Consider the following 27,110-nt stretch of genomic DNA (forward strand, 5'->3'; position numbering starts at 1 on the left):
ATTTAGTTATAACTTAACCAAAACATGGTTTGATTTGGTGTTTTTCAATATTCCAAAAAATTCAAATTTCAGTAAAAGTCGTGAGCACTTTTCCCAAAAATTCATCCCATTCCCAAAACATTCTGTATAAACACACCCTATGACAAAAGGAAGCTAACGAATGGTGCTATCACGTGACGTTGAGCGGGCATGTCTAAGTTGCACCATTTTGCCGCTAGAGGTCATCAAAATTGACTGTAGTATTTCGTTGTTTTTGTTAAATACCTCAGGAACGCCTCAAGTTAAAGGTTTGAAATTTTTACCGCAAACGAACCTCGTTCTGGTTCAACAAAAACCAAAGCTTTTTAAATCACCGGAAAACCGGCGAATTTCTCTTCCTGAACTTTATCAATCTCGACTGAATCGTTCTCGTGCACTACTCTTCCATATCTTTACAAACGAGCACTACTTGACATAATCAATTCATAAGCAGTTCAAAAACCCTAATCATTAAAACAAACAAGTCACAAGAAGATAAATTACAATTTGCATTCCAATTTCCCATTCAGATCGCAAAAATATCGGTCTGAAAACAAAGGTAAATAGTTGTTATTGAACGGATATGATGTGACAACTAGATTTTGATTAGAAGTGGTTGAGCTACGTATCAGCAAAACACAATAATATAAATATCTGATTGGCAAAAGTTGTAATCACAGTATTTCGACATCTTGGTACAGTCATGAAGTCCGTTATTTTGGCTAGTTTGTTGGTAGTTGCCGTTAGGGCCAGTTTAATTGGAGAAAAGGCTTTGTTTGAGTCCTTTAAGGTGTTATAAGTTCACTTCAGTTAATTTCAGTGATAATGAATGTTTTTTGAATTTTAGGTTACTCATGGCAAGACTTACAGCAACCAAGTAGAGGAAACTACTCGATTTGCGATTTTTCAGGACAACTTAGTTGAAATAGAAGCACACAATGCTTTGTACGACCAAGGTTTGGTCACCTACCAAAAGAGCATCAACCAATTCTCCGACATGACTGAAGATGAATTCAAATCTTATTTAACCCTTTATGCCAAACCTACCCTAACCTCGGAAAAAGTCACCCCTTATTTAAGATCAAATTTTATAATTCCTGAATCTATTGACTGGAGGGAATTGGGTTATGTAACGGATGTTAAAAACCAGAAAAGTTGCGGTTCTTGCTGGGCTTTCGCTTTGGTAAGAAATTTTCTGTACAATGTTGCAGTTACTTAAAATATTAGTGGATATTGTAGACTGGATCTATAGAAGGTGCTTACTTTCGCAATTCTGGCAATTTGGTATCCTTCTCTGAACAGCAATTGATTGACTGTACCACTGATATTAATCTGGGTTGTTCTGGTGGATATTTGGAAGAAACTTTGCCCTACGTTGAAGAAAATGGCATTGAATCTGAGGAAAGCTATCCTTACACTGGTAAATATTTTTGTTTATAGCTTTATGTATGCTTTGTATTCCAAGTACATAATACTTGTAAAATAATGATTATCACATTATTTGTAAGTCTTCAATGCCTTTTGCAAATATCCTTCTAAGTTGTTTCCAAAACATTTAGTTTAAACTTTGATTACCAATGATTCAAGAAATCTGCCAAAATATGTTAACATTGTAATTTATTTTTATTCTTCTTTAGCCTTATTCCTTCCGTTTTTGGTTCCGTGTCTCTTCCACTTCTGTCGGTCTTGTGCTAACTGGAATATTCGAACTACTTCTGGCTTGATCCAGCGTCTATGTGGCCTACCTTTACTTCTCGTTGTTTCTCTGGTACAATCTTGATGGTACAATTTTTAGTATTCTGGCGTGCAACATGCCCTTTCACTCGACTACTCGTGATATTACGTCTGTAACTCTGGTCCTTCTTCTAATGTCTTGATTTCTCACTCTATCTTTAAGGAAAATCCCCAACATAACACGTTCCATAGCTTTCTGAGCCACCCTCAAGCAATTAGCACTCTGTCTAGTCAGTGTTGTCTCCATTCCGTATGTTGTCAACGGTTGGCTATCATCATTGCTATTCTTATTTTGGAAACTGCGGCTTTGAATAGGTCGGAGGACGTGACGCCGAATCATTCTGGTAAGTTCCTAAGCCAGGATATTCTTCTCCTTCCAACAATCTTTTCCTAGATTATGAGTTGCGGAATCTCATACCTTTGACCTCTCATAACGTATCGAGATATAGCAATTTTCTCTCTTCTCCGTTCTTCTTAGAACCTCTACGTTTGTAACATGTTCTGTCCATGGTATTCTTAACATCTTACGGTATGTCCACTTCTCGAAGGCTTCCAATTTTCGCTCGCAATATACGTTCAGTGTCTAAGCCTCCATTTGAGTTTACGAGTTCTTAGGTCCAGGCTCAGATGGTGACTACAGAACAGCTTCTTGATCCTTATGAAGGATGCACGGACCCTCTCAATGCGACTCTTTATTTCTGAACAATAGTCTACAGAACAGTTGACACTTGTTCCCAATTAGTCATAGTTTTCGACTCTTTCCAGCTTTTCGCTTTTTTGTCACTTCAGTTTTGGTAACAATCATGTATTTGGTCTTCTTAACGTTGAGAGTTAGACCATATTCTCGACTAGATGTGATGACGTTATTTAACATGTTTTCGGCAAGAAGTGCTGTATCGTCCGCATAGCACAAATTGTTCAGTGGAATGCCGTTAATTCGTATTCCATCTTCATTTTCGAGGACTTTGCTGAAAATTTCCTCTGAATACAGGTTGAAGAAGAGTGGCAAAAAAACATAACCTTGTTTGACTCCTCGTTTGATTTCCACTAGCTTAGTTCGGACTGGACTCGAAGAGACGCACTTTGGTTTAAATACAGATTTACAATTATTTGTATATCTCTTTTGTCGAGGTTTTTTCGTTCTTCTATTAGTATGCTTTGTTATAGTCAATAAAGCAGGTACCTTTTGGTTGACATCAAGATATTGTAGGCAAACAAGGCTTTACGCTGTTTGATTTTCTTTTTCTAGTTTGATTGTATGACCTAGATAAACGTATTCTTTGACATTCTCAACTATCTGCTCGCCTATGTTGATATGAGCATTTTGGGGGTTCTTTCTGAAGCTTTATTCATGCATAAGTTGCTAGAAATGATGACGATGTCATCTGCAAAGCTTAGATTATTTAGAAATGATCCATCAATCTTTACTCCCTTTTGTTCACACTGAAGTCACAAGCTTTTTGAAGACCAAAAGGAATAGCTTTGGCGAATTTGTATCCCTTTGACGTACTCTTCGGTTTAATTTGATTTTGTCTCTTGTCGTATCTTTGTTAAATTTTATTTGCATTCTAGCCTTCTTTAGGACATTTAAAAAGGACCATGTTTCTATAGAATCAAATGCCTTTTGAAAATCAACAAATGCAAGGTATATGGGAATAAGTCAGTTCTGCTGTATTCGCTTCGAAACTTTGTAATTTATTGCCAACAGTATATTATTTAAACTTTGACGTTATAATAATTTTACTAATTTTTAGGGTCTCAGAGCACCTGTAGCTACAACGCCTCCAAAGCCGTCACCACTGTAAGTTCTTACCAATCAATCGCAGACGAAGCAACTCTCTTGGAAGTAGTAGCCACCAAGGGACCAGTAGCTGTAGCACTTGATGCCAGCTACCTTGCTTCATACGCTTCGGGGATTTACACTGATACCAGATGCTCTGCAGATGGATTGAACCACGGAGCTTTGATTGTCGGATATGGAACCGAGGACGATCAAGACTACTGGATCATCAAGAACTCCTGGGGATCTTTGTGGGGTGAACAGGGTTACTTCAAGCTGTTGCGGGGAACTAACGAGTGTGGTATTGCTGAGTACGATGTATATCCAGTTGTGTAAATTTTGACTTGAACAAGACTCTGTTAGTTAATTGTGATATTCTTGAATATACATTTTGAGATTATAGTGTTAGAATTTTTTAGTGTTTTGTTGTTAAAGTAATAAATCAAGAGGATGAGAGGTTTTTCCTTGTTTTTAAATGAGTCAAGTTCCATAACGTGAATAATTTTTACTAGCTTAGTTTTAGTAAAAGCAATTTTCTTGAAGTTCACCAATACTTGCATTTGAAGGTTAAAGAGATCCTTCCTGAAAATGATAAGTTTGGCAAGTTACAGTAAAACACACAAAAAGTAAAAGAAATTCGTTTATTTTCTAAAAACTAAACTGACATAATAATAAGTCTAATTATAAGTCTTAATGTAATACATGTTCAAAGAGTTCATGAGTGGGAAGAAAAAGATCAAAGCTAGCTTCTAGAGCAATAATTCAGAAGAACAGTGGATAGTTTTGATGCAAATATGAATTCAATGCTTCAAAGAACGGACATTTGTTTTCTATGTCGCTTGCCAGAATAGTTGACCAATAACAGAACAGAATAATCAACAAGAAAACTAACTTTTTGTCAATTTAGTTCAATTAAAATTGTTTCCAATTGACTCGTTTGGTTTGCTTTTATGCTTTGTGTTTCAAAGGATTAGCTTCGATACTCTAGAGCAATTCAGGTTAAGCGGATCTTCTCTGCACTAAAAGGTTGCAAGAAACCTTTTTCTATGAATGCAATGAATTTTATAAGTTTATTAGTGTTATCTGTATATAGTGTTATTAAACAATTGTCTTTTTTGGTTTCCTTTTAAAAAACTATGAAACGATAAACAAAGCAAAACTAATAGTATATTATTCAACGAGCATGTAATGGTAGCTATTATTCACAAAGATGAAGTTTCCGTAAATTATCGAGTGAGTATACTGTTACGTCACTTTCATTTTACTTTGATTTTTGTATGCGAGTAGACTGAACCAGTGAGTAATGACTCATTCATAACTCCCGGGTAGGTAATGGGTGTTATTATCTATCAAAAACTAGTTATCATTATTAAACATAGAAAAAGATCATTATGTTGCATTTCTCAAACTAGTTTCAACACTAGCTGCTTATCAATTTAAGTCATGACTGAAAAACATTGCCAGTGTTAGAATATTTATTTAAGTACTTTAAATCCAGAATTAATATTGATTCATGCGAGATTAATCAATTTTAAGAAACAGTGCAATCAACCTTTTGGGGTGAACAGTTTTTATCACTTATCATTTTTTCTTCAGGAATTATATTTGCACAACAATAGAAACATTGCGCTAAACTCAGTGTAGAGTCAAGTGCCACTTGAATATTGCAGACATCCATTGCTACTCTATTTGCTATAAATACGTACCTTACAACCTGTCTAGATACAGTTTTTTAGTAAGCAACCAAGATGAAGTGTTTTATTGCTAGTTTGTTGGTAGTGGCTGCTAGAGCCTCTATTCTTCAAGATCACGAAGCTTTTGCTTATTTTAAGGTAATGGTTTTTTCTTAATAGTTTCCAGTATACTTTAAAGAGTTTTGATTTAATATAGGCTGAACATGGTAAGACTTATAGCAGCCAAGTGGAGGAAAGCATTCGTTTTGCAGTTTTCAAAGACAATCTACGCCAGATCGAAGAACATAATGCATTGTACGCCCAAGGACTAGTGTCTTACAATAAAAGTAAGTTTGCCAGTAAACCAATTTACGTTTTTGTATGTAGATGGTTTTGAAACTTGCTTGCAGCCATAAACAAATTCTCTGACATGACAGTAGAAGAGTTCAAAGCTTTTTTAACTCTCAGAGTGAAACCAACTCTGAATTCTACACCTTACCAACTTAAGGGGGTTGAAGTGGCAGGTGCTGTAGACTGGAGAGCGCAAGGCTACGTTACTGGTGTTAAGGACCAAGAGAGTTGCGGTTCTTGCTGGGCTTTCTCCCTTGTAATTTCCCTAGCTTTGCTCTAAACTATACTTTACTAAAGTATCTAACTTTTAGACTGGATCAACTGAAGGAGCTTACTACAAAAAGACTGGGACACTGGTTTCTCTTTCTGAACAACAGCTAGTTGACTGCAGCACTTTGGATGCTGGTTGCAGTGGTGGTTACTTGGATGAAACTTTCCCTTATATCGAAAGTGCAGGTCTGCAGTCTGAAGCCAGCTACCCATATACTGGTAAGCCCTAAAAAAAACCCAAAGTCAAGTACTCTACACCCTTCACTCTATGCAGCTGTTGATGGGACCTGCAAATATGACTCTTCTAAAGTAGTCACCAAAGTGAACCAGTACTACTCCATTAAGGAAAATGAAGCAGCCCTTTTGGAAGCCGTGGCCACTGAAGGACCAGTTTCTGTGGGCATTGATGCCAGCTACCTATCCTCCTATTCATCTGGTATTTACAGTGATAGTCTGTGTTCTCCATACGGTTTGAACCATGGTGTGTTGGTTGTGGGTTACGGATCTGAGAACGGAAACGACTACTGGATTATCAAGAACTCCTGGGGTACTTCCTGGGGTGAACAGGGTTATTTCAGACTGCTGAGAGGGGTCAACGAATGTGGTGTTGCTGAAGACAATGTCTATCCTGTTGTTTAAACTGTTACTTAATTTGGAAATAAATCTAGATAATTAGTCTTCAATCTTTTTTTTTTTTAAGTAGTTTAACTACACTGAAGTTGTTGTGCAAATTTCTAGTAAAAACTCTTATTTTTAGTTATAATACTTACAGCGTCCTTTATTTTGTGAATTAGCTTCAGAATTTTTGAAAATAACCGTGAATCTCCCAAATACACAATAGTAATCTGCCAGGATAGAAACATCTAAGTGCAAAATACTTTAAATTGCTTTAGATAATTTTAAGTCAAAAACTCTATTTTGATTTTATCAGCTAATTTGTAGTAATCACTACACAATTTTTAGGAATTTTTAATTGAGAAAGTGTGTCCCTAGATTTGTAATCCCAAACATTACTTATTAATAATTGATCATCGATTTTCCAATCAAATTTTGAGTACCAGTTTTTTCCGGTAATTTAAAAAGCTTTGTTTTTGTTAAACCAGACATCCAACGAGGTGCGTTTGAGATAAAAAATTTAGAGCTCTAACTTGAGGCGTTCCTGAGATAATCAAGAAAATCTAGAGTAAATTTTGACAACCTCTAGCGACCAAACCGTGAAACTTAGACCTGTCCAATCAACGTCACGTGATAGCTCCATTCTTTTGCTGTAAGGTGTGTTTGAAGAATGTTTCAAATAAGTGAGTTATGCAGAATTTTTTGAAAAATTCCTCAAAAATGTACCTCTGCCTGGATTACTGGATAACCGCCGCCAATTTGGTACTATTCAATTAAAACTTAGTACGATAAGACCTTGAGAAAGATTCTACTGTCAATATGACATAATGACACAATTTGTAATATTAAAATTACAAATACAACTACACAAACTAAAACAAAAAATTCAAATTACAAACTGTCAACAAACCTCAAAATTAATGATTTTCAGAAACATCGCCGGTTCAGAAAGCATCCTTCATGACGTCATTTGACAGTTTGTCACGTGACACCTGTTTGTTTTTTTATATATGTTGATCAGATATGTTGATGATTGTCAAAAGGGGCTTATTTCTGAAATGTTTGAAAGAAATTTGTAAATGACCTTAAATTCCATCTCGCTCAGTTTACATGTAATAAAAAAGGACGACAATTATAACGTCACTACCAGTAGCTCTTGGACAGACTGTACCTACTTTTGGAAAAAAAACTTGGTATTTATTTGCACACCTTAAGAAAAACAACTCAATTTCCATGCACATATTGTATTAATAATAATTTATTCGATTTCCACTGTTATGGAATTTAAATTTCACTATACCTACACTAAAATTTTAAAGGAGTACAATTTGATTTTAAATATATCTTTGGTTGATTTTACTTCTTCTCGCATACTTTGTGGTCGGCATCGGATGGACATTCACAATTGGATCCTGTAAAATTAATTGTGTTGCTTAAAAATTCACCTATAATTGTCACAAATTGGATTTTGTTTAATTTCTATTTATAAAGCAAGTAATTGTACAGTTGAAACAGAACCAATAATGCTTCTAATTTTTTTACCTTGGTGCACCCTCTTCAAAAGCTTTTGACTTATGTCAACATTGAACTACTTGTCCTAATTATTTTATCTTAGTCTGGCTCGTATGTAATCACTTTAAAAATAAAATGATACTTTACAATAAATATTACCTGATTTGTCTGCATTTTTTCCATCAGGGCCGCAACTGCAATCATCGTTACAAGTGTCTTGACAAGTGTCTGCAATTGTTCCTATTTAGTAAATTTGTTATATCAGTTTGACAAAAAAATTACCTTTACAAGGTTCACAAGGAGAAGGCATCTCGTCACTAAAATTCAAACTTATAAAGCTTCTTAACCCAACTGTTGTTGTACAAATTGCAATCTAACCACCCAAGTTTGGACGTTTTATATTACATCCTCCTCCATTAAACCATTTGCATCGTTAGACTCATTGATCCGTAGCAAATCACTGAAGGAGCACCCAAAACCAGAGGCGCACCAACTTGACCACTACTAAAAAAACCCTAAAAAGGAATGAGTTTTCCAATGTACGCCACTGATTTTTGAGACAATTTTAATTAAACTAAAACAATACCGTTATATACATGAATCTTTGCCCGCAGACCATCACGCTTCAGTTAATTGCATAAATTGCTTTAATTCGATATGATTCAGTTTACTTTGGCACGCATGGCCGGTTTGCCGGCTTGATTTGGGCTTTATGGATTTTTTCCACATTTTTTCCTGCACGAAGTCTTCGCTGGGAAGCAAAAAATACAGGGAAATGCTTGAAAAACGGTTTTGAAAAGTGGCATTGAGTTGACATTACAAGTGGGTCAGGGTATTATTAATGATTAATCAGGTGCAGTTAATTGTTTTTTAAAGGTTTTTCGATTAGATTTTTAATCAGACGCAGTAGCAATTAATGGGGGAAGCTGTATTTGACCATGAAATCAGGAAAAATCTAGAGACCGACAGCTATCAACATATTGGTGTCATCTGCATAAGTATACATCTGTATATGTATAACCAAAAAGACTGGGTTCAAGCCAATTCTCATAATGCCTTGCTTAGATTCAAAAAAATGTCTAGTATAATGTTTTCCATATCAGTTTTAATGAATACATATAACACACAAGAAGTAACATACAATCTGTACAACATAACATGTTTATTATTTAATTACTTAGTCAATGATGGCATAATTGTCATCTTCTGTAACTCCACATTCGTTAGTACCACGTCGAATTCTGAGATAACCATTTTCACCCCAGTCGGCACCCCAGGAGTTTTTGACAATCCAATAGTCCTGACCATTTTCAGTACCATAGCCCACAATCAAAACACCATGGTTCAGATCCCAAGTGGTGCATTCCTCATCAGAGAAAATCCCAGAATCGTAAGAACCAATGTAACTTGCGTCCATAGCTATTGAAATTGGTCCAATGGTGGCGGTGGCTTCTAGAAGGGTATCTTCATCACCAGAAAACTGTACAGCACTGGTGATTTTGGTAATCACTTTAGATTCGTCGTATTGGCATTTACCTAGCTGGGCTACAAAGGTCTGTTTTGGTAGTGATACTTGGTGGTAGTAGGAATCTTACCAGTGTACGGATAAGTGGATTCTGGTTCAATACCATACTTTTGGATGTAAGGGAGGGTTTCTTCCATCCAACCTCCATCGCAACCGTAATTAAATTTGATCGTGCAGTCAACCAGCTGTTGTTCAGATAAAGAAACCAAATTTCCACTTTTCTTGTAGTAAGCTCCTTCTACGGTTCCAGTCTAGGACAAAGTTTGAAAACTAAGATTTCTTGTTTCAGATCCAGAAGCTTACCACAGAGAAAGCCCAGCAAGATCCACAGTCTCCCTGGTTCTTAACAGGTGTGACATAGCCCATGTTTCTCCAATCCACTGAGGAGGGAACTTGGACACCCTTTTTGAGGTAAGTAGACATATTGGTAGGCTTTTCAGGCATTTGGTGCAGTGTTAAGTAAGCTTTGAATTCATCTTTAGTCCAGTCAGTAAACTTGTTTACTCCTAAAAGGGAAAGGAAATAGTATTTAACCTTTTGTAACAAAATTTTCAAATAATTTACCCTTCTTGTATGTAACAAGGCCTTGTTCGTACAGTTTATTGTGAGCTTCAACCTCTGCAACATTCTCTTCAAAAATATTGTACCTTTGCGCCTCTTCTCTTTGGTTTGTGTAAATTTTGCCGTGCTTCAACTAGCATTTCAATAAATATTACTATATTTTATTAAAAAGTTCTCGATAATTACCTTGAAAGTCTGGAATTGGCTGGCGCGTTCTTGAAGAGACGCACTGGCAGCAAGTACAATAAAACTGGCTAGGATGAAACCTTTCATGTTAGTGATTTTGGACAGTTTGATTAACGGAAATATCGCCCAGGGAATTTATACCTGAGGCTTTGCAGTTTTGAGTAGTATTAGGTGAGCAATCAGAAAATAAACATTTGTTGTACCAATTAATGATAACTGTGATGCAAGTTGAATCACCCACTTTGTGCATTTTTATTTATTTTATATAATACAATACATGATGATAAGGCAGGAAATCTTTTTAAATTTGAGGATGTTTTTAAGTTATCTATTGACTTTCAAATCATTGATTTTTCCTAAAATTTCCATTGTTAACTGATTGGTGGTTTATTCTTCGAAAGGAACGATTTCCTATATGTTCTGGTAAATGATTATTTGGCAGTTCAGAGAAAATTTAATGAATACTTATCAAGTAACAAGTAAGATTATGTAATTCTTGATGTACTTGGAATCAGATTGTAAAATTTGACTCTATTTTTTCACTAATACAAGATCAGAATCAGAAGAAAATCTTGAAAACTAGTCTTTTATGAAGTGTAGTTTGTGCTACCACTCGAACATGTTTGACGCCCCCTAGCGTCCAAACTCTAAAACGAACAAAACAAATTTTATACGTTGATGGAAAGCCTGTTTCATTGGCTATCCACAGACGAAAAGTCAAAACAGAATGTATCACATAAGCGAGTTATTCAAAGCAACAGGGGTCAAAATTGTTTCAAGAAAATGGAGTTTCAGGTCTCCAAACTAGATTTTGTAGAATAACTCCTAACCTAGTAGAGATACGGAAAAAGAGTAAAAGATTAAAATTGCGTAAAAAAGACTAAGAAAACTAAATCCGTACTTTAAACAGACAAATTCTCACTGAAACTGCATACAAGATGTCCAGACTTTATCAACCTTCAGTTTTTAGCTTATACTGTACCAAAGGTCACCAAGGTTATTTTGGAGCACACCATTTGAAAAAGGAAAAGAAATCCTAATTTTTTAAATGGTTTACCGTTGCTGTACCTCCAAAAACAGCCGCAGTATAAACAGCTAAAGTTTTGAGGTACTTTTTTTATAAAAATGGTGTTTCTGGTCCCCAAAATGGATTTTTTCAACAAACTGTTCAAAGGGCAAAATTTGTGTGATTCCGGGTTTGAAAGGCAAAAGTGCTCTAATTCAATACAGGGTGGCCCAAACAACGTATTTTTTTTCACATATTTCATACAGTTAAAATAACAGTGGTAATAGCTAGAACTTTAGAACAAAAGTTATTAGATTGATATTTTTGATATTCGAATTTCTCCTGGGACAGAGAGTAGTAAATACAAAAAAAATTAATCGTACTGTATCTAACATATCTTTATTTAGTACTGTAATTAAATACATTTAAATTTTACAATTTTTTTCAACAATATTAAATAACTTCTCATTAAAACAATAGTAAAATATATCATTTGAAAAATCACTTCTTCCATTACAGGAAGCATTTTACGAACTAAGTACTTGCTTACATCAATACAGCGAGACGAAAATGTTTTAAAAAATGAAAGTATTTCAGTATAAAATGAGTAAATTGCACCAAGATACAGCAAAATAATTAGAGAAAAGCAAAAACATATTGTCAAAGGTCCCATCTATAGTTTTATATCTAAGAGATTTCAATTTAGGCCTTTTTTGTACGAAACACCAACAACTAGACTCTAGGAATCTGGAGATTAATTCGTTTTAAGACAAAAGGCAAACATTTTTGAGACATTTGATTCATTTTTTTATACTCTTCTATAAACCTACGTTAACACTACATTAAGAACATATACAGAAGGAAAGGGACATCAACTTGACAAATACCTCACAGAGGGTAAATATCAACTTAACCATTCTACTACAACTACTTTATAGTTACAATTAAAATGTAAAATGGAGAAACAATTTAATACTTAAGTGACACTCTTATTAAGACCAATTAAAAAATGTTCAAGAACCTCAGAAGCATCGACAATTTGTACTTTGCAACGTGAAACTAAAATCTAAATGTAAAAAAATCAGTCATCCGACACGATTGGTTCCTCATCAGTTTCGTCGTGTGAGTCAAAGTCTTCGGGTTCCTTGCAACTTTTTGACAGACGTCGACACTTCAGTTCGCATTCTCTTATTTGAAAACCTACAATAATTATTCAAATATTAGTTAGAGATGCCACTTCTCGTGGGACAGAAAGTATGTAGTAAACTCACTCTTTTCGCTATTTTGTGTGTAAAACAACGTTCTATTGGAACTTACCTATTAATGGCTGTAGGGCATTTCTGAGACTATCAAACAGCTTAGGAAATAAAATTTCCTGTTGGGTCAGCAACTGCTTCATCCGCTGACGTTCGTATATTGCATGAGCTTTACAAGAATTGACAGCTACCGGGATGTTTTCATTGGTCGCAAATTGTCGTAGAGCTTTTTCCCTTACGTACACTAGAGGCCGTACAACACGAAGGTCGTGTTCCCTTTCAAAAAAAAAAATACGATACTATTTAAGATCAAAAGATAATACAGAGTGAAAGGAAATCAAAATAACACAAGTCACCACCCTGATAACCAGACTTAAATCCTTTAGAATTTTCTATGGGATTTAAAATGACTATTTTAGGACTTACTTGATATAATAATGGGCTCTCATCGTTCTCATTTTCCCTAAATGAAACACGGACAGCAAAAAGTTTTCGCACAAATCATCCAAATGTTGTCCAATCGCCAGGACATTGTACCCGGAACTTTTAGCGGCCGAATATAAACGATGACGTAAAGTGGTGGTGCAAAAGCTGAACAAATTGTCCGTTGCCTCCTGACTTTTTTCTATCAAAAAACCACAGTTAACACTTGACAATTTGGTTTTTAGAGTAACTTTACCAGTCTCATATCCTGGATCGCATTTTTTGTCATCTATAATATAATGAACCCCTAAACTTTTCAAGTGGGGGATAAGCACGCAAGGGTCACACCCTGTAGAATCAGGATCGACCGTTATGGCACCAATACTGAACAGAACGCCCTCCTTTTGGATGTGACTTTGATATTGCAACAACGTGTGGAGTAAAGTCAGAGAATCTTTACCTCCTGACAGACACACCATCACTTTGTCACCTACAAATTATTATATTACCAAATTATATAATAAATTTGTATTGGATGTAAGCACCATCTCTAATCATTTTGTACTCAGTGACAGCTTGGACAGTGGGCGTCCACAAGTTTTCTTTTGGGCAATTCCACTTTTTGACTTCAATGTCCTCTAAGGTTCTTGGATCGTCACTCAGATCCCGATGGATCGATGGTTTTTTTCGTTGCAAAGTGGAAAACCTTATTTCAGACTCGGATTTTCTATGTCCTCTAGAATCGGAATTGCTTCTGGTTTTAAACTCTCCTGGTAGTCCTAAGTTTGGAAAGAGTTGGTCGGGTTCGTGGAAGGACATGTTGATTCCACTGCAAAAAATCAACTTGTTTCAAAATAAAACTGAAAAATAGCGTTTTTGTGTTTCTGCGTTGCAGGAATTATCAGATATCCACTGTGCATGTAAAATATAGAACAAATTATACAGGGTGGTCCAGTTTTAAATGTCAATAATTCACCAATCCATAGCCAATTAAAAAATAAGTTGACATTCATTATGTCATTTTCCTGAAAAGTGCTTCTTAAGGAAAACAGTCCTTCAAATTTCTGTTTAAAAAATCGATTTTTTTTGTCATAACTGTCAGACCGTTGGAGCAATATTGATCAAATTTGGAACAAGCACTTTATTACACGTTATTACGGTCAAAGACCCAAAACTAACCCAACCCAACTTAAAAATTGTCTTGGAAACGGAAAATTCACTTAAGAAGTTTAAAAAATATTATTGTAGCCAGTTTTCATAGTTTCCAGACAAACTGAATGACTTTAGTTTTGAAAATTGACTTAGAAAAGATAAAAATTTCAGAAGCTTAAAAATTGTGTTTGTAACCAGTTTTCATGCAAATCGAGAGACTTTAATACTAAAAATTGACTTGTAGACATAAAAACTACTTTTTCAAGAATTTGTTACTACAAATTCATACATTTAAACCTTAAAAACTGACTTGAACCCCAAAATGTGACTGAACTAATGAAAAGTGACATCAGAAGCTTAAAATTTGCATTTGAAGTAAGTTTTCATAATTTGAAGACAAATTTCAATATTTTAGTCTTGAAAATAGTCTTAGATGCAGGACATTGACATTAGATTCATGAAAATTGTCTTGAAAACGAACTTTTCGTGCTTTTTACTTTGCTTTTCATTTTCTTCGAATTCTGGACTATTTTTAGTGCTTCAAAACTGCTTTCAGCTTGGAAAATCGAGTTTCAAGACTATCTTCACCAAGTTATTAACATAGCAAACTAAAAAAACAATTTTTACATTCTTCATAGACTTAAAATAGTATTTCAAGCTTTGTCACTATTAAATCGACTTCTAGACACCTCAGTACTAAAAATTCGGGTATTTCTTAATAAACTAGACTGTTTTTAGTGTTTTAAGGCTGTTTTCAGTGCCTCAAATCGAGTTTCAAGACTATCTTTACAAAGTTTTTGACTTATCAGGCCTAAAAGCCAGTGTGTCCACTGACCATAGTCTTGAAAATGTTATTTCAAGCTTCTTCACTATTAAATTGACTTCTACACTCATAGGTGTAATAAATTGTAGCATCTCTAAGAAATTCAGACTGTTTTTAATGCTTTTTAAGACTGAAAAATCGAGTTTAAGACTATTTCCAAAAGTCAAGTTTCTTCAGTAATAAAAGTAAAAAATGTTGGTACCAAATGCTACAATAATAGTCTTGAGAACTAATTTTTAGAAATAAAATAGTCCGAAAATTTAATTTACTTCTAGACTTGTTGTCCAGTCCAGAAAATTGAGTTGTACACAAATTAAAGTCTTGAAAATATACTTTTGGACTCTTTAGTCCTAGTAAAGTCAGTTCTAGCATTAAAAGTCAACTTTTATATTATTTTTAGTAGTAAAAAATGAGATTCATGCACAATACAATCTTTGTCTTGATTTCCGGACTTTTTTTAGTTCTTGAATGCCAGTTTCAGACACTCAACCAGGATGGCAGTCTGAGAAAGCGAATCACAAGACCATTCCTAATAGTAAAAAGCAAGTTTTTAGACTATTCAGTACAAATTTGGACTTTCACAAATCTTGAATGTTCAGTTTTAAACTATAAAACGATTTTTTAAATGGAAATTTGGAGGACTGTATCTTCCTTAGGAAACGTTTTTCAGAAAAATGACACAATGCAAGTCAACTTATTTTTTGATTGGCTATCAAATGGTGAATTATTGACACTTAAAACTGGACCACCCTGTATATTGAGGTAAAACAAGGCATTTTGACAGAAAATGAAATTCCTTCAAGAATAGGAGAACTACAAAACAACTGTTTCAAATCATTTGAAGAAACATGCCTACATATACCATCTTTTCATTCAATCTACTGAATGAAATAGAATACTATCATCTTGAACAGAAGAATTGTACTTACCTATCTTGGGAGCTAACACTGGCAACAGTAGAAGTAGACAAAAGCTTGTTCTTGCAATTCCCACTCTGCTCTTCACTATTATTCTTGCTATTATTTGCCACATTCACTACAATATCGCCGCTGCTCCCTGGAGTGTCAGTAGTATCTCTTTCCTGACTATCCTCGTGTTTAGGTGGACTGCCCCTAAAGTCGCTAATTCTAGTGTAAGTCATCGTGCTGTCAGTATTCTCTAATACATCCTCGACTTTCGAGATCACCTCCCGAATTTCAGACTTAATATTTGTGGCTAATTCTTTGGTCATTTCAGTCACGTAGGTTTGGAGATCAGGTACGGGAGATGCCCGTCCCATTTGGCTCGAATCGATCGAACTGCTAGACAAAACGTTCAGACTATGCGTAGGTGATAGATTGGGTTCAGAATCTAATGAATGCAACTCGGTCTGGCTGCCGCAACTTAGTTGGCGCTGTCTGAACGCGTTCATGCCTAAACTCATTCTAGTTTGTGGACTCAAAACTGGTGGGGACACATTAGGGTGTCCCAAACTCAAACATCTATCTCGACCAAAAGTTTGCTGATGTAATAGTTGTGAGTTCACTGATTCGCCAACAGCAAAATTCAAAGAAGGTTGGGAGATTTGTGGATAGTAAAGACCGTTGACGTCCTGTAAGAAATATGGCACTGGGAAGGAACAAGTTAATATCTTCGGGTCATCTAATGAAGGCAAGCTATAATGGCGGGGAGATCCTCCACTGCTGCTGCAAGGCAAGTTGGATGCTTGAGGAATGCTTGTCGAAGTCTGGGCATTTTCATCATTACTATGTTTATCAGTCTTTCTTGGTGTCATATAGGAGCCGGGATCGAAAGGAACCTTCTGCTTTACATTCTGAGCATTACTGGTCAACAAAGCTTGAGCCTCATGCTGCAGCATAAACCATCTTAACTTCTCCCCTCTACTGTCAAAAGAAATGCCTTGATCTTGATAAGGCATTCTGTTTGCAGTTTTTCTAGCTCGATTAAAGAGATTCCTAGCAGTTTGAAGACACTCGGAATAGCTTTGTGGGAATAGTCCAGGTCCTGAGATCCTCCTTTCATTCATCGTCATTTTTCCATCAACGTAACGAATAGAAGACAACCATTTGCGATCTTTTTGCACTGCATTAGTGTGATGTCGCCATTCTCCAGTCTCCAAGTCTACCACATATTGCGGTAGCAGTTTCCAGCCTTCAGTAGCCACCATTTTAACTGCTTCCATAACAAAAGCTAACTCAGCATCGTTAATAAAGTATGGCAGACTGATTCTGGTGAAACCAGGTCGGAGTAACTCCAAAGTGGAGTTGTCCACTCCCAAGTTTAAGCTTGACAAACGCCTGTTTAAAAACACAAAGTCATTGACCAACTAGTGCAGTTTAAAGTAAGTACAAACCTGTCCTCTAAAATAATATTTTCGTACTGATCAGCCAAACTCTGATCAATGCCAAGTAATTCCTGGGCATAAGCGCCGGAACAGGGACATCCAGCTCTGGCCTGGATGCCAAAAACGTCGTTCAGCACGGCGCATACGAAATTGTGATGAAGGAACGTTCCTCTAGGATGCCTCACCATAAACGAAAAAATTGAGAGTCGCTTCAGATTGGGAGAAGTATTTCCCAGCAAGATAATTTCCGGAATTGTGCGGATGTGCTGTAGCATTTGTCTGAAAAATGGAGAACGCCACTGATGCTAAGGTTTTGCAATTAAACGGTGCAATGTCGAGTTTACTAGACGATAAGATATAAAACCTTGACATTATTATGTGTGTTGCATGTAGCTATTTTTATGCAGTTGCTAATTTTGTAAAATTGATCTTTGCAAATCGAGTGAGATGGATTAGTTTCTTGTCAGACTTACTTGTTTAGTTTTTCCTGTCTTTGCTGAATTGAAGTAGCAGACACTGTCTCCTTTAGTTGCATAATCAAACCAAATCTTATAGACTCAACTACAGCTGCGCAATTACCCTCTTCCTGCAATTCAAAGCCCTACAAAAACAACTATTAACCTTCAGTCATTATGAGGTTGACATTAAAACCTTTTCAGTCTCGCTGGAGGCAAAAAACCCATCAGGTTCACAAGTGTTCAACCTTCTAAAAATAGACTTCTTTGCTATCAAAATACCTACAACCAAAACAAATTACAAATTTGAAACCAGCGAATAACAATTGACAAACCTGGTGTTTGGACACCACCAATAAACTTGTGTCCAGAAAAATAAATGGCATCTTTATTGGCTAAACTGTTGTCCTCAACTCCTTGGACGCTGGGGTTTAAGTCGATGTAAACGTTTGGTGCGCCCATATTGTAGTCCCAGAATGCCAAAGCGCCATATTGGTGCAACAAAATGGTGCAGGCCACATCGTCGTAGAGGATGCCAGTGACACTGGATGCAATTGAGAAGCATCCAATTAGCTGTCTGCCACAGTTTTGGTGTAGTCGAAGTTGTTTCTCCAGGTCAGTTAAGTCGATAAAGCCGTCTTTGGTTTCAGCTATACGAACAATCTGAAAAAATGATTTCTTAGTGTTATACGTAATTTTTAAGGTTAAACATTATTTTTTTTTGCAAATGAACACTTTCAGTACAAACCTGTTGTATCTGAGACATATTCTTGAATTGTAATTTAAGTTTATTTGGCTTGCAAAATGCTATACATTTTTCCATTTTTAATTTTCACAAAAATCGTTCATAACACGCTTATTTGCAACAATCTGAATAGACACACTAAATAATAGTGATGAGTAATTTGACCGGTAAATTACCAGTTCATTACTGGTAAATTACAAAATACTGTGTTTCTGGCAGTTCAAATTATGACACCGCTTTTCTTCCTAACTGTACCAACTCTTGTAGTGTTTTTTCAGGTTTTTTGAATAGGAAATTTAATGAGGATTCCAAAAATGTCCTTAAAATAGTCATTTTCTCATTTTCGACTCCTTAACCCAACACCGTAAGTTTGCAGGACCGTTTTTGCTTCCAGTATACAGGGTGTGCAAGAAAAGTATGGTGGTTCACTATTTTTACCACCTAGTACACAATTTTTAATCTAGAATTTTTCACTCTACACTACTGGAAAGGGGAGCTTATAACAGTTGTTTTAAGTGGTTGAACCACCCTGAAAATAATTGAGTACAGGGTGCTCAAATTTCAAACCACAATTTCTACTGATTTGAAATCAACCAGTTTTTGCTAAATAACTCAGCAATGGAAAAAGATACGAAAAAAATAAAAGAGAGCAAAAATGTTTGTGAAAAATTCCTGGAAGTTTCACAGTCATGATCGGAAAATGATATATTTCAAGCAAATTTCAATTAGACCCATAAACTTACTGTCACGACGTCAGATTCGTGTTCCCCAGTTTGAAATTACTAAAAAAGTCACAAAATACAATATGGCTGCTATTAATAAAACTGTACCATAACTTTAGTCTCTTATTAATTCAATTTGTATTCCGGTGAACTCATTTTGAGTGGTTGTACAGTGCAGATAAACATTACTAACCTTGCCATTTAAACACTGTACAAGTGCGAGGCTTAAAATACGGTGAACTATCTGTCGTAAATCGTCATTAACCAAATAAAACTCGAAGGTAAACTGCCATTATTCGTGTTTAAATGAACCTCCTATCACCGACTGGTGCAATATTGTTCTTAACAGTGTCAAGGATGAAAAGAGGATGGATCATTTCCTGTTGGAATTAGGTCTGTGAATGGTCAAAAACTAGACGATAATTATACATTGAAAGTAATTTTTAGGTTTGCAACCTTGGCAAAAAAAACGACCTACAAAGGTGTCAGTGACTTTGCCGAAAATTTGCAAATAAATTCGGCAATCCGACCCAGTGAGATCTAAAGTTAACAGAGAAAGTTATTTGCAATTAGTTGAATACAATAAGCAACTGGTTTCTATACAAGGAGCGATTAGTTTTTTTTTGATTGATAGCCTTGTTCCGATTTTTTTTTTTTGATTAGAATTTGAATTGCTAAGCAGAGTACCAATTAGTGTGCTTTACACTGCACAACATTAGCCAGAAATTGTGCATAAATTGACCAGCAAATTTTCCATTCCCGACAGTTAATAACTCTTATGTCCGCGGTTTTTTGGCAAGTGTTCAAGCATTTTAAAAATGGATCTGCTCGTTTGTAAACAACATTCATTTACTAAATAGTTTAAAGGGAAACAAAACTTACTTTAGCTCCAGTCTTTTGCCATAAAGTCAAATTCTCCCGATGTTCGCTAGGTCCAGTAAAAATCACTGGAGTTTCCCTAATATCCAGAGCCCAGATGAGTTTGTTAAGAGCATCAATACAGCCATGTCCACAGAAAACAACAGCTTCATCGTCAGTGGCATTTACCGCTGTGCGTATGATTTCTCTGGCTTCTTGTCTAAAATAGAAAAAATCAAATTGAAAGTGAAACAAATTGTTCCTAAATTAAATGTTCTGAGCCATTTTGGCTTCTTCAGCTTTATTCACATGCACTCCACTTTCTCCTCCCTAACATGTTCTACATTTTTCTCTCCCAACAGTCACATTACCCCCAAAGTTTTTCTATCCCATAACATTTTGTAGAATTTCTCTTGTTACTTTAATTTCTTCTTGTATGTCTTCATCATTTTTCAATACAGACAGTTCCAATCTACTTTCTATCCCAGGAGAAGTGGCAGTGACGACATTAATTGTGACGTCATATTGAAATTTGCTTATGTCTTAGATTAGTTCTTAAGATTTGATATTTTGTGGTTGCCGGCTGGAACTAGAGCTTTTTTTCGAACTAGACATTCAACGAGATGCGTTTGTAGTAAAACTTTCTGAGCTATTCAAGAAGACAACTTTGACAGCCTCTAGCGGCCAAACAGTGCAACTTAGACCTACTCGCTCAACGTCACGTGATAGCCCCATTTATTAGCTTTCTTTTCTCATATGGTGTTCCGATACAGAATGTTTCAAATAAGCGATTTTTTTGGAAAAAAAGCACGACATTTTGACTAAAATTTGGATTTTTGGGCTTACTATACTAACAGCGGCCATATTAATTAGATTTTGCTCAATCAAAGCGACGTTTTTACTAATTTTAAACTGGAAAACACAATTCTGACGTGCATTTTGATCTAACTGGTACGGTTTCAGAGATGACCTTAAAATAATGATAATTTTGACAGTTTTTCGGGCGTGGTACCCTAAAAAAATTACATTTTGACTAATGACACTCCACGTCACATTTCTATCATTAACCTAAAGCTATCTAGGCAGTCAAAGAAAATTTTTAAAATAAAAACATGTTCCGAAAAAATCTATAGGGTACTACCACCCCCTGTAAAAAATGTCAAAAATTTAGTTTTTTATTGGTCAAGGTAAACTGGTGCGCTCTACAAAAAAATATCATATTTAGTAAATCTTGTCTCCCATCGGAGTGTATACGTGGTAAAAACTTCACATCCTTAGCGCAAACCGTTTTCGAGATATTCAAGAAAATATTCTAAACAAAATAATCAACTTTGAGGTCCTCTAGCGACCAAACGGTATAACTTAGACCTGTTTACTCAACGTCACGTGATAGCCTCATTCATTAGCTTTCTTTTGTTATATGGTATATGTATCCAAAATTTGTCAAATAAGGGAGTTATAGAGAATTTTTTGGAAAATTGCACAAAAATGTACCTGAAAATGAGTTTATCTGAAACTGTCTGCGTGAATTACTGGATAACCGCCGCCATTTTCGTACTATTTAATTAAAACTTAGTACGGTAAATTTTTGACCTTAGGAATATGATTCTGCTGTTAAAATGACACAAAATGTAACATTTTCCCACTCCAAGTGGGTTTTACGAGCAATTTTGTCCCTGACTGTCTTTTCAAACTGTGTTTCTGGCAGTTCAAATTTTGACACCGCTTTTTTCCCTAACTGTACCAAATTTTGTAGTGTTTTTCAAGTTATTGGATAGGAAATTTAATGAGGATTCCAAAAATGTGCTCAAAAGTATCATTTTCCCACTCCAAGTGGGTTTTACGAGCAATTTTGTACCTGACTGTCTTTTCAAACTGTGTTTCTGGCAGTTCAAATTTTGACACCGCTTTTTTCCCTAACTGTACCAAATTTTGTAGTGTTTTTTCAAGTTATTGGATAGGAAATTTAATGAGGATTCCAAAAATGTGCTCAAAAGTATCATTTTCCCACTCCAAGTGGGTTTTACGAGCAATTTTGTACCTGACTGTCTTTTCAAACTGTGTTTCTGGCAGTTCAAATTTTGACACCGCTTTTTTTCCCTAACTGTACCAAATTTTGTAGTGTTTTTTTCAAGTTATTGGATAGGAAATTTAATGAGGATTCCAAAAATGTGCTTAAAACTATCATTTTCCCACTACAAGTGGGTTTTACGAGCAATTTTGTCCCTGACTGTCTTTAAAAAACTGTGTTTCTCACAGTTCAAATTTTGACACCGATTTTTTTCCCTAACTGTACCAAACTTGGTAGTGTTTTTTCAGCTTATTGGCTAGGAAATTTAATGAGGATTCCAAAAATTTGTCACGTGACACTTGTTCGTTTTTTTTAATATTTCACAGATGACACATTGTCAAATTACGAACGTGGAAGATAGAAAACGACAGTTATTACGTCACTGTCACTAGCTGTGGGACAGACTGTGCTTCTCTGCTTTCATGTGTCTATCACTATATTTTAAGCAACACAATTGATTTTTTCACTTTTTACCTCAATACCTTCTTGAGCTACATTTTGACATAGAAAATGTCATTAGTATGTTGTGAGAACATATAGTGTTCCTCAAATAATCTTTCATTTTGAAAGAAAACATTAACCATGAAAATAGCAAACAAAACCAGACTCTTCCTGTAACTAACCAATTTGTTTACCAAATTTCGGTTTAAAACACAACAAAAGACTGTCATACAACAAAAAAAAATGCTAATGCGTTAACGTAATTCCCTGTTTGAACAATACACAGTGAGCTGCTTGAATTTTAATTTTACGATTGATGGTATTTTGTTCGTGAACATCAAGGTTTTCTGTGTTTTCAACCATTTTAAGTAGTTGATTCTTGGACGTTAATCTTCACTTGTTAATCAGTTTTAGGCAAAAAGCAAGTACCATTTTATATAACTATTTATAGCGTTTTAAGTGTCAATAATTTGCAAGTTTCGCTTATCTTAAAAATATATTGCACTTTAAACTGCATCAAATTTTTTAACGTGCTTATCTAGATAATTTTCAGGGACCTGGTTTAATGGGAAAAAGATTAAGATAGGTTCCAACTTTTATAGAAAAACATTTTAATTTGTGCATTTACATTAAGGTTAAAGTAGTAATTTAGATAAATTTACAGTTAGAAACAGTACGTATTAGACACATTATACATACAGTATGAGACCATATTAAGTGAAAAACTGATCGTTTAATATTCCAGCCTACCTCTCAATCTATTACTAGTGGTTCTCAATGATATCAAGGTACAAATTGGTATTTACTTACTAAAAGTAAAACTTCTATCTGTAAAATTTAGATGATTACCTGCAAAGCCTTTAACTCATAAATTAAATTGTGGAAATTATTAGATTTATGGCAGGAAATCAAACCAGATTACAGTTTTTCCAACGCAAAAACCGTTTGGGAAAACTGATGAGACTGAACTGAGGTAATTTGGTTTGATTTCCGGTCCTAAACTATCAATATTGTAAGATTTCTTTATTTTTATTAACGTGAAATATTAAATAAACTTACAATTTAATATAATAAAGGAATTATCTAGCAGTTCTGTCCTGTGAATGTTTTGGTCAAAAATTATGATTTTTGGTACAAATTTGTCCTAATATATCAGCCAAATATACTGCAATAGGCAATCAAATCAATGATAAACTGTTAGTTACGCAATTCCTTGCAACTATTTACGCAAAAACAGATTTTTAGTTAACTTTGACCAGATAGTCTCAAAACTTATTTTCAGATAAATTTTTGTGCAATTTTCCAAAAAATTGTCCATAACCCGCTTATTTGAAACATTCTGTATCGTCACACCATATAACAAAAGAAAGCTAATGAATGTTACCGCTAGAGGTCGTCAAAATTCACTCTAGTTTTTCGTTGTTTTTCTTGAATATCTCAGGAACGCTTCAAGATAGAGGTCTAACATTTTTACTACAAACGCACCTGTTTGGATGTCTGGCTTAACAAAACAAACCTTTTTAAATCAAGTCGACATAAGCAAATTTTATTATGCCACACTGCCACTTACTGACCTAGAGCTATTTCAGACAAATACAATAAAAGGCACATTAATTTTCGCATTTGGCACAAGACGCCTAAACCATTTAAAAATCTTGCACTTATTTAGAACAACGACTTTTATTGCTTTTTGTACAGTTTAAACACACTTTTTCCAACTCTAAATGGTTTATAAACCGACTGACATAACCCTGTTAAATGAGTGTAATATGTAACTGAATTACTTACGATATGCCTTAACGTAATGATTCAATAAGGATATCCGGCGAAAGTATTTCACAACAAGAGGAAGCGTGTGCTGATGCTCTAGATTTCGTAATTTTACCACTCGTAAAGGGATTTCTCTTACCTGAACAGGGTGGTTTGTAGAGACGATATGCTTGTTGTAAAATGAGTGTTGCCATATGTTGGGAGTACCTCTCGTAGAATGTACTCTTCGATGAACTGCAACGACCTTCCTGAGGCGGCATAATCGCAGAAAACCACTGCAAAAACCGGAAAAATTTGCTTTTAATACTGAGTAAGTAGGTGAATCAGTTATATAAAAACTCTGGCGCTACAAAACTTATCCTTGATCTATCTGGGTATTTGATCTAGACCAGAAAGTATTTTTAGCAGGCGAACCCACGTAATCGACCGCAAATTTAGTACAGCTACAAGAAAATTGGAATTAACCACAACTTTTTTTCAAATCATCAAACATAAGTAATACACAAAAATTGAAATTTATGACAATGTTTACAACAACTGGGCGAATTTATCAGGCTAATTTGCGCTAGCAGATTGTGTTAAAATTAACAGCTTTTCAATGTAAACAGCATAATTGTTTAAATAAACACGGTGATTGTTCTGATAGCTAGAAAGCCAGTTTTCAAGTTAAATTCCTGCCATGCATTCATTTATGATTTGAGAAACCTTTCTGCGGGTCAAGCAGAGAATTTTTTACCTGCTCTATGGTCCTTCGAGACTTGCTACAGTCTGCAACTGGTTTCATTAATAATAAGTTTATTTTGCACTAATGTGACAACAATGCATATTTAGTAAAGTGACTAACTCGCATATGATTATAAAATGTATAAACTAATATTTGAAGGTTACACACCTACAACAGTTCGCAAACACGTTAATAAAACGTTGTAACTCGGTAAAGTAATGATTTATTTAAAAAAAAAAGAAAACACACTTAAAGTCAAGATTTGACTACCCATGAGGTTTTAACGGAGAGTTACTTCAGCCAATTAAAATAAACAAATTATATTTTTTTCGGTAAACAAATTGAATTTTGTTTTTTTAAAACTTTGCAATGAAGAACGCATTAAAAGTTGATACGATTGCAAAAACCTACTTTAAACTATTTTTAACTATGCTGTGGTAAATGTAGCAGTTATTTCATACGCTTTGTGACAGTGTTCAACACTTTTGAACCTTAAAATTGCATTTACAATGAGCAAAAACCATCAAAACTGTCTTAAAAGTGGATGCAAGTACAAAAATCCACTATAAACTGTTTTCAACTAAGTTGTAGAACCCTTTATTAGACATGTGACAGTTTTCAAGTAGGTGCTAGTGCAAGACAACCTTTTTGAACTTTAAAACAGCCTTTGCAACGTCTAAGAACCAATGCAAAGGCCTTAAAAGTTGCTGAAAGTGCAAAAATCTACTTTAAACTGCTTTTAGTTATGCTGTGGTAAATGCAGCCATTTCATACACTTTGAAACAGTGTTCAACACTTTTGAACCTTAAAATTGCATCTACAATGAGCAAAAACCATCAAAACTGTCTTAAAAGTTGATACAAGTACAAAAATCCACTATAAACTATTTTCAACTAAGTTGTAGAAGCCTTTTTTAGACATGTGACAGTTTTCAAGTAGATGCTAGTGCAAGACAACCTTTTTGAACCTTAAAACAGCCTTTGCAACGTCTAAGAACCACTGCAAAGGCCTTAAAAGTTGCTGAAAGTGCAAAAATCTACTTTAAACTGTTTTCAACTAAGTAGCCTAAGTTTGTTTACTTACTTACTAAAAAATACGATTTCCTGATTTTCAGTCAAGGTTTGTAATTCAAGTAAGCTAAATAACCTTATCAAAAATCTTCTACCAGCCAGGAATTTCAAATGTTTGAATGTTACAAAAAGTGATTTGTTAGTGGTTGACCAATGGCTGGTAGCTTTATTGTCTCTATCTATCACTTTGCAGTTTGAAAATACATAAAATTTTTTAAGAGCGTATAACTAGTGTAAGGCCAGTTTTCTTATAGTAATCATGTTTTTATATAATATAAATTTCTAAAGCAACTTAACTAGATAAGAGACATTTTTTTAAAAATTTGCCAATGCCTCTAGTAAGAATTGTTCAACAACAATTTCAATTATTATTTTCAACTTCTTATTTAGTGACTAACAAGCCTTAATTCGAAAATAACTAATTCCTAGCAATAAAATCATTTGTATTAAGAATGTTTTAAATTATGCTATAATACCTCTTACTACTGTAAATACTAACTTTCAAACTTTTACAATTTTTTTTGTAGCTTTCTGTTGTTCTGATTATTTTATTATCTGCATTAATCATTGTTAATCACTATTGCTTAGGTCTTTAACTTTGCAAAAACCGTCAACACAGGAAAATTCCTCCCAGTTATAATCGCATGCATTTACATTAGTCAGCGGTCAAACCGAACACATTTCCATTATCTGGCGTAGCTAAACAATGCTAATTCAATTGGTCTACGGCACATAATCGTAAAAATATACGATTTTGTATTTTCATTGCCATTGCATTATTATGTATACTTTTATAGCAACAACGCCTTTATAGTGTTAGCTGATGCGATACACAAATGCAGTTTTGGCAATTAGAGTTAGAGTTACAAAACGATAACACTATTAATAACTACAACACTAAATACAGTTTATAGGTTTGTTTTCTTGCACAAATGTGTTTTTCTTGCTCGATCCCTTTGGTTTTGGGTGGTGACTAGGCCAACAAACCCAGTTGTATTGCTCTATTATAGATGTGTAGTCTGAGG

At 34.9% G+C, this 27,110-nt stretch overlaps 4 protein-coding genes and 1 long non-coding RNA gene across 5 annotated transcripts in view; 2 read left to right on the forward strand and 3 right to left on the reverse strand.

Moving 5' to 3' along the window:
- Positions 1-650: 650 nt before the first annotated feature.
- LOC145735269 (cathepsin L-like) lies at positions 651-3,932 on the forward strand. The gene is made up of 4 exons (XM_081989107.1): positions 651-808; positions 866-1,201; positions 1,258-1,438; positions 3,507-3,932. The coding sequence occupies exons 1-4, from the start codon at positions 722-724 to the stop codon at positions 3,866-3,868; spliced, it is 966 nt and encodes a 321-aa protein (XP_081845233.1). The 5' UTR covers positions 651-721; the 3' UTR covers positions 3,869-3,932.
- Positions 3,933-5,208: 1,276 nt separating this feature from the next.
- Positions 5,209-6,509, forward strand: LOC145735270 (cathepsin L-like). The gene is made up of 5 exons (XM_081989108.1): positions 5,209-5,364; positions 5,423-5,552; positions 5,616-5,812; positions 5,868-6,045; positions 6,101-6,509. The coding sequence occupies exons 1-5, from the start codon at positions 5,281-5,283 to the stop codon at positions 6,463-6,465; spliced, it is 954 nt and encodes a 317-aa protein (XP_081845234.1). The 5' UTR covers positions 5,209-5,280; the 3' UTR covers positions 6,466-6,509.
- Positions 6,510-7,669: 1,160 nt separating this feature from the next.
- On the reverse strand, positions 7,670-8,386 carry LOC145735614 (uncharacterized). The gene is made up of 3 exons (XR_014179711.1): positions 8,236-8,386; positions 8,113-8,181; positions 7,670-7,853 (listed from the first exon to the last, which is right to left on the reverse strand). It is a non-coding gene; the product is annotated as an uncharacterized LOC145735614 (long non-coding RNA).
- Positions 8,387-9,038: 652 nt separating this feature from the next.
- LOC145736008 (cathepsin L-like) lies at positions 9,039-10,382 on the reverse strand. The gene is made up of 5 exons (XM_081990216.1): positions 10,226-10,382; positions 10,043-10,172; positions 9,782-9,984; positions 9,549-9,729; positions 9,039-9,498 (listed from the first exon to the last, which is right to left on the reverse strand). Exons 1-5 carry the CDS (start codon positions 10,310-10,312, stop codon positions 9,131-9,133), a joined length of 969 nt encoding a protein of 322 aa, XP_081846342.1. The 5' UTR covers positions 10,313-10,382; the 3' UTR covers positions 9,039-9,130.
- Positions 10,383-11,613: 1,231 nt separating this feature from the next.
- The window catches only part of LOC145735988 (uncharacterized), a 28,266-nt gene continuing 12,769 nt past the window's right edge, over positions 11,614-27,110 (reverse strand). Inside the window, exons 2-13 of the mRNA XM_081990188.1 lie at positions 24,431-24,566; positions 20,034-20,229; positions 18,020-18,347; positions 17,881-17,966; positions 17,703-17,830; positions 17,239-17,508; positions 15,815-17,182; positions 13,456-13,739; positions 13,167-13,400; positions 12,914-13,112; positions 12,549-12,763; positions 11,614-12,431 (exon numbers count right to left, since the gene is read on the reverse strand). Of these exons, the coding sequence (XP_081846314.1) occupies positions 12,313-12,431; positions 12,549-12,763; positions 12,914-13,112; positions 13,167-13,400; positions 13,456-13,739; positions 15,815-17,182; positions 17,239-17,508; positions 17,703-17,830; positions 17,881-17,966; positions 18,020-18,347; positions 20,034-20,229; positions 24,431-24,566 (3,563 nt within the window). The 3' untranslated portion in view covers positions 11,614-12,312. The remainder of the gene's footprint in view (positions 12,432-12,548; positions 12,764-12,913; positions 13,113-13,166; positions 13,401-13,455; positions 13,740-15,814; positions 17,183-17,238; positions 17,509-17,702; positions 17,831-17,880; positions 17,967-18,019; positions 18,348-20,033; positions 20,230-24,430; positions 24,567-27,110) is intronic.

Source organism: Ips typographus, linkage group LG11 (assembly GCF_016097725.1).
Source record: "Ips typographus isolate SLU linkage group LG11, UJ_Ityp_2.0, whole genome shotgun sequence".
Taxonomy (NCBI): domain Eukaryota; kingdom Metazoa; phylum Arthropoda; class Insecta; order Coleoptera; family Curculionidae; genus Ips; species Ips typographus.

Excerpts from the sequence above, each read along its gene's own strand:
- LOC145735269 (XM_081989107.1), top strand. The coding sequence starts at position 722 with ATGAAGTCCGTTATTTTGGCTAGTTTGTTGGTAGTTGCCGTTAGGGCC. Across the intron at positions 809-865 it reads CTTTGTTTGAGTCCTTTAAG|GTTACTCATGGCAAGACTTA; the intron begins GTGTTATAAGTT and ends TTTGAATTTTAG. Across the intron at positions 1,439-3,506 it reads GGAAAGCTATCCTTACACTG|GGTCTCAGAGCACCTGTAGC; the intron begins GTAAATATTTTT and ends ACTAATTTTTAG.
- LOC145735270 (XM_081989108.1), top strand. The coding sequence starts at position 5,281 with ATGAAGTGTTTTATTGCTAGTTTGTTGGTAGTGGCTGCTAGAGCCTCT. Across the intron at positions 5,365-5,422 it reads AAGCTTTTGCTTATTTTAAG|GCTGAACATGGTAAGACTTA; the intron begins GTAATGGTTTTT and ends GATTTAATATAG. Across the intron at positions 5,813-5,867 it reads CTTGCTGGGCTTTCTCCCTT|ACTGGATCAACTGAAGGAGC; the intron begins GTAATTTCCCTA and ends TCTAACTTTTAG.
- LOC145736008 (XM_081990216.1), bottom strand. The coding sequence starts at position 10,312 with ATGAAAGGTTTCATCCTAGCCAGTTTTATTGTACTTGCTGCCAGTGCG. Across the intron at positions 10,173-10,225 it reads GCCAATTCCAGACTTTCAAG|TTGAAGCACGGCAAAATTTA; the intron begins GTAATTATCGAG and ends TTGAAATGCTAG. Across the intron at positions 9,730-9,781 it reads CTTGCTGGGCTTTCTCTGTG|ACTGGAACCGTAGAAGGAGC; the intron begins GTAAGCTTCTGG and ends ACTTTGTCCTAG.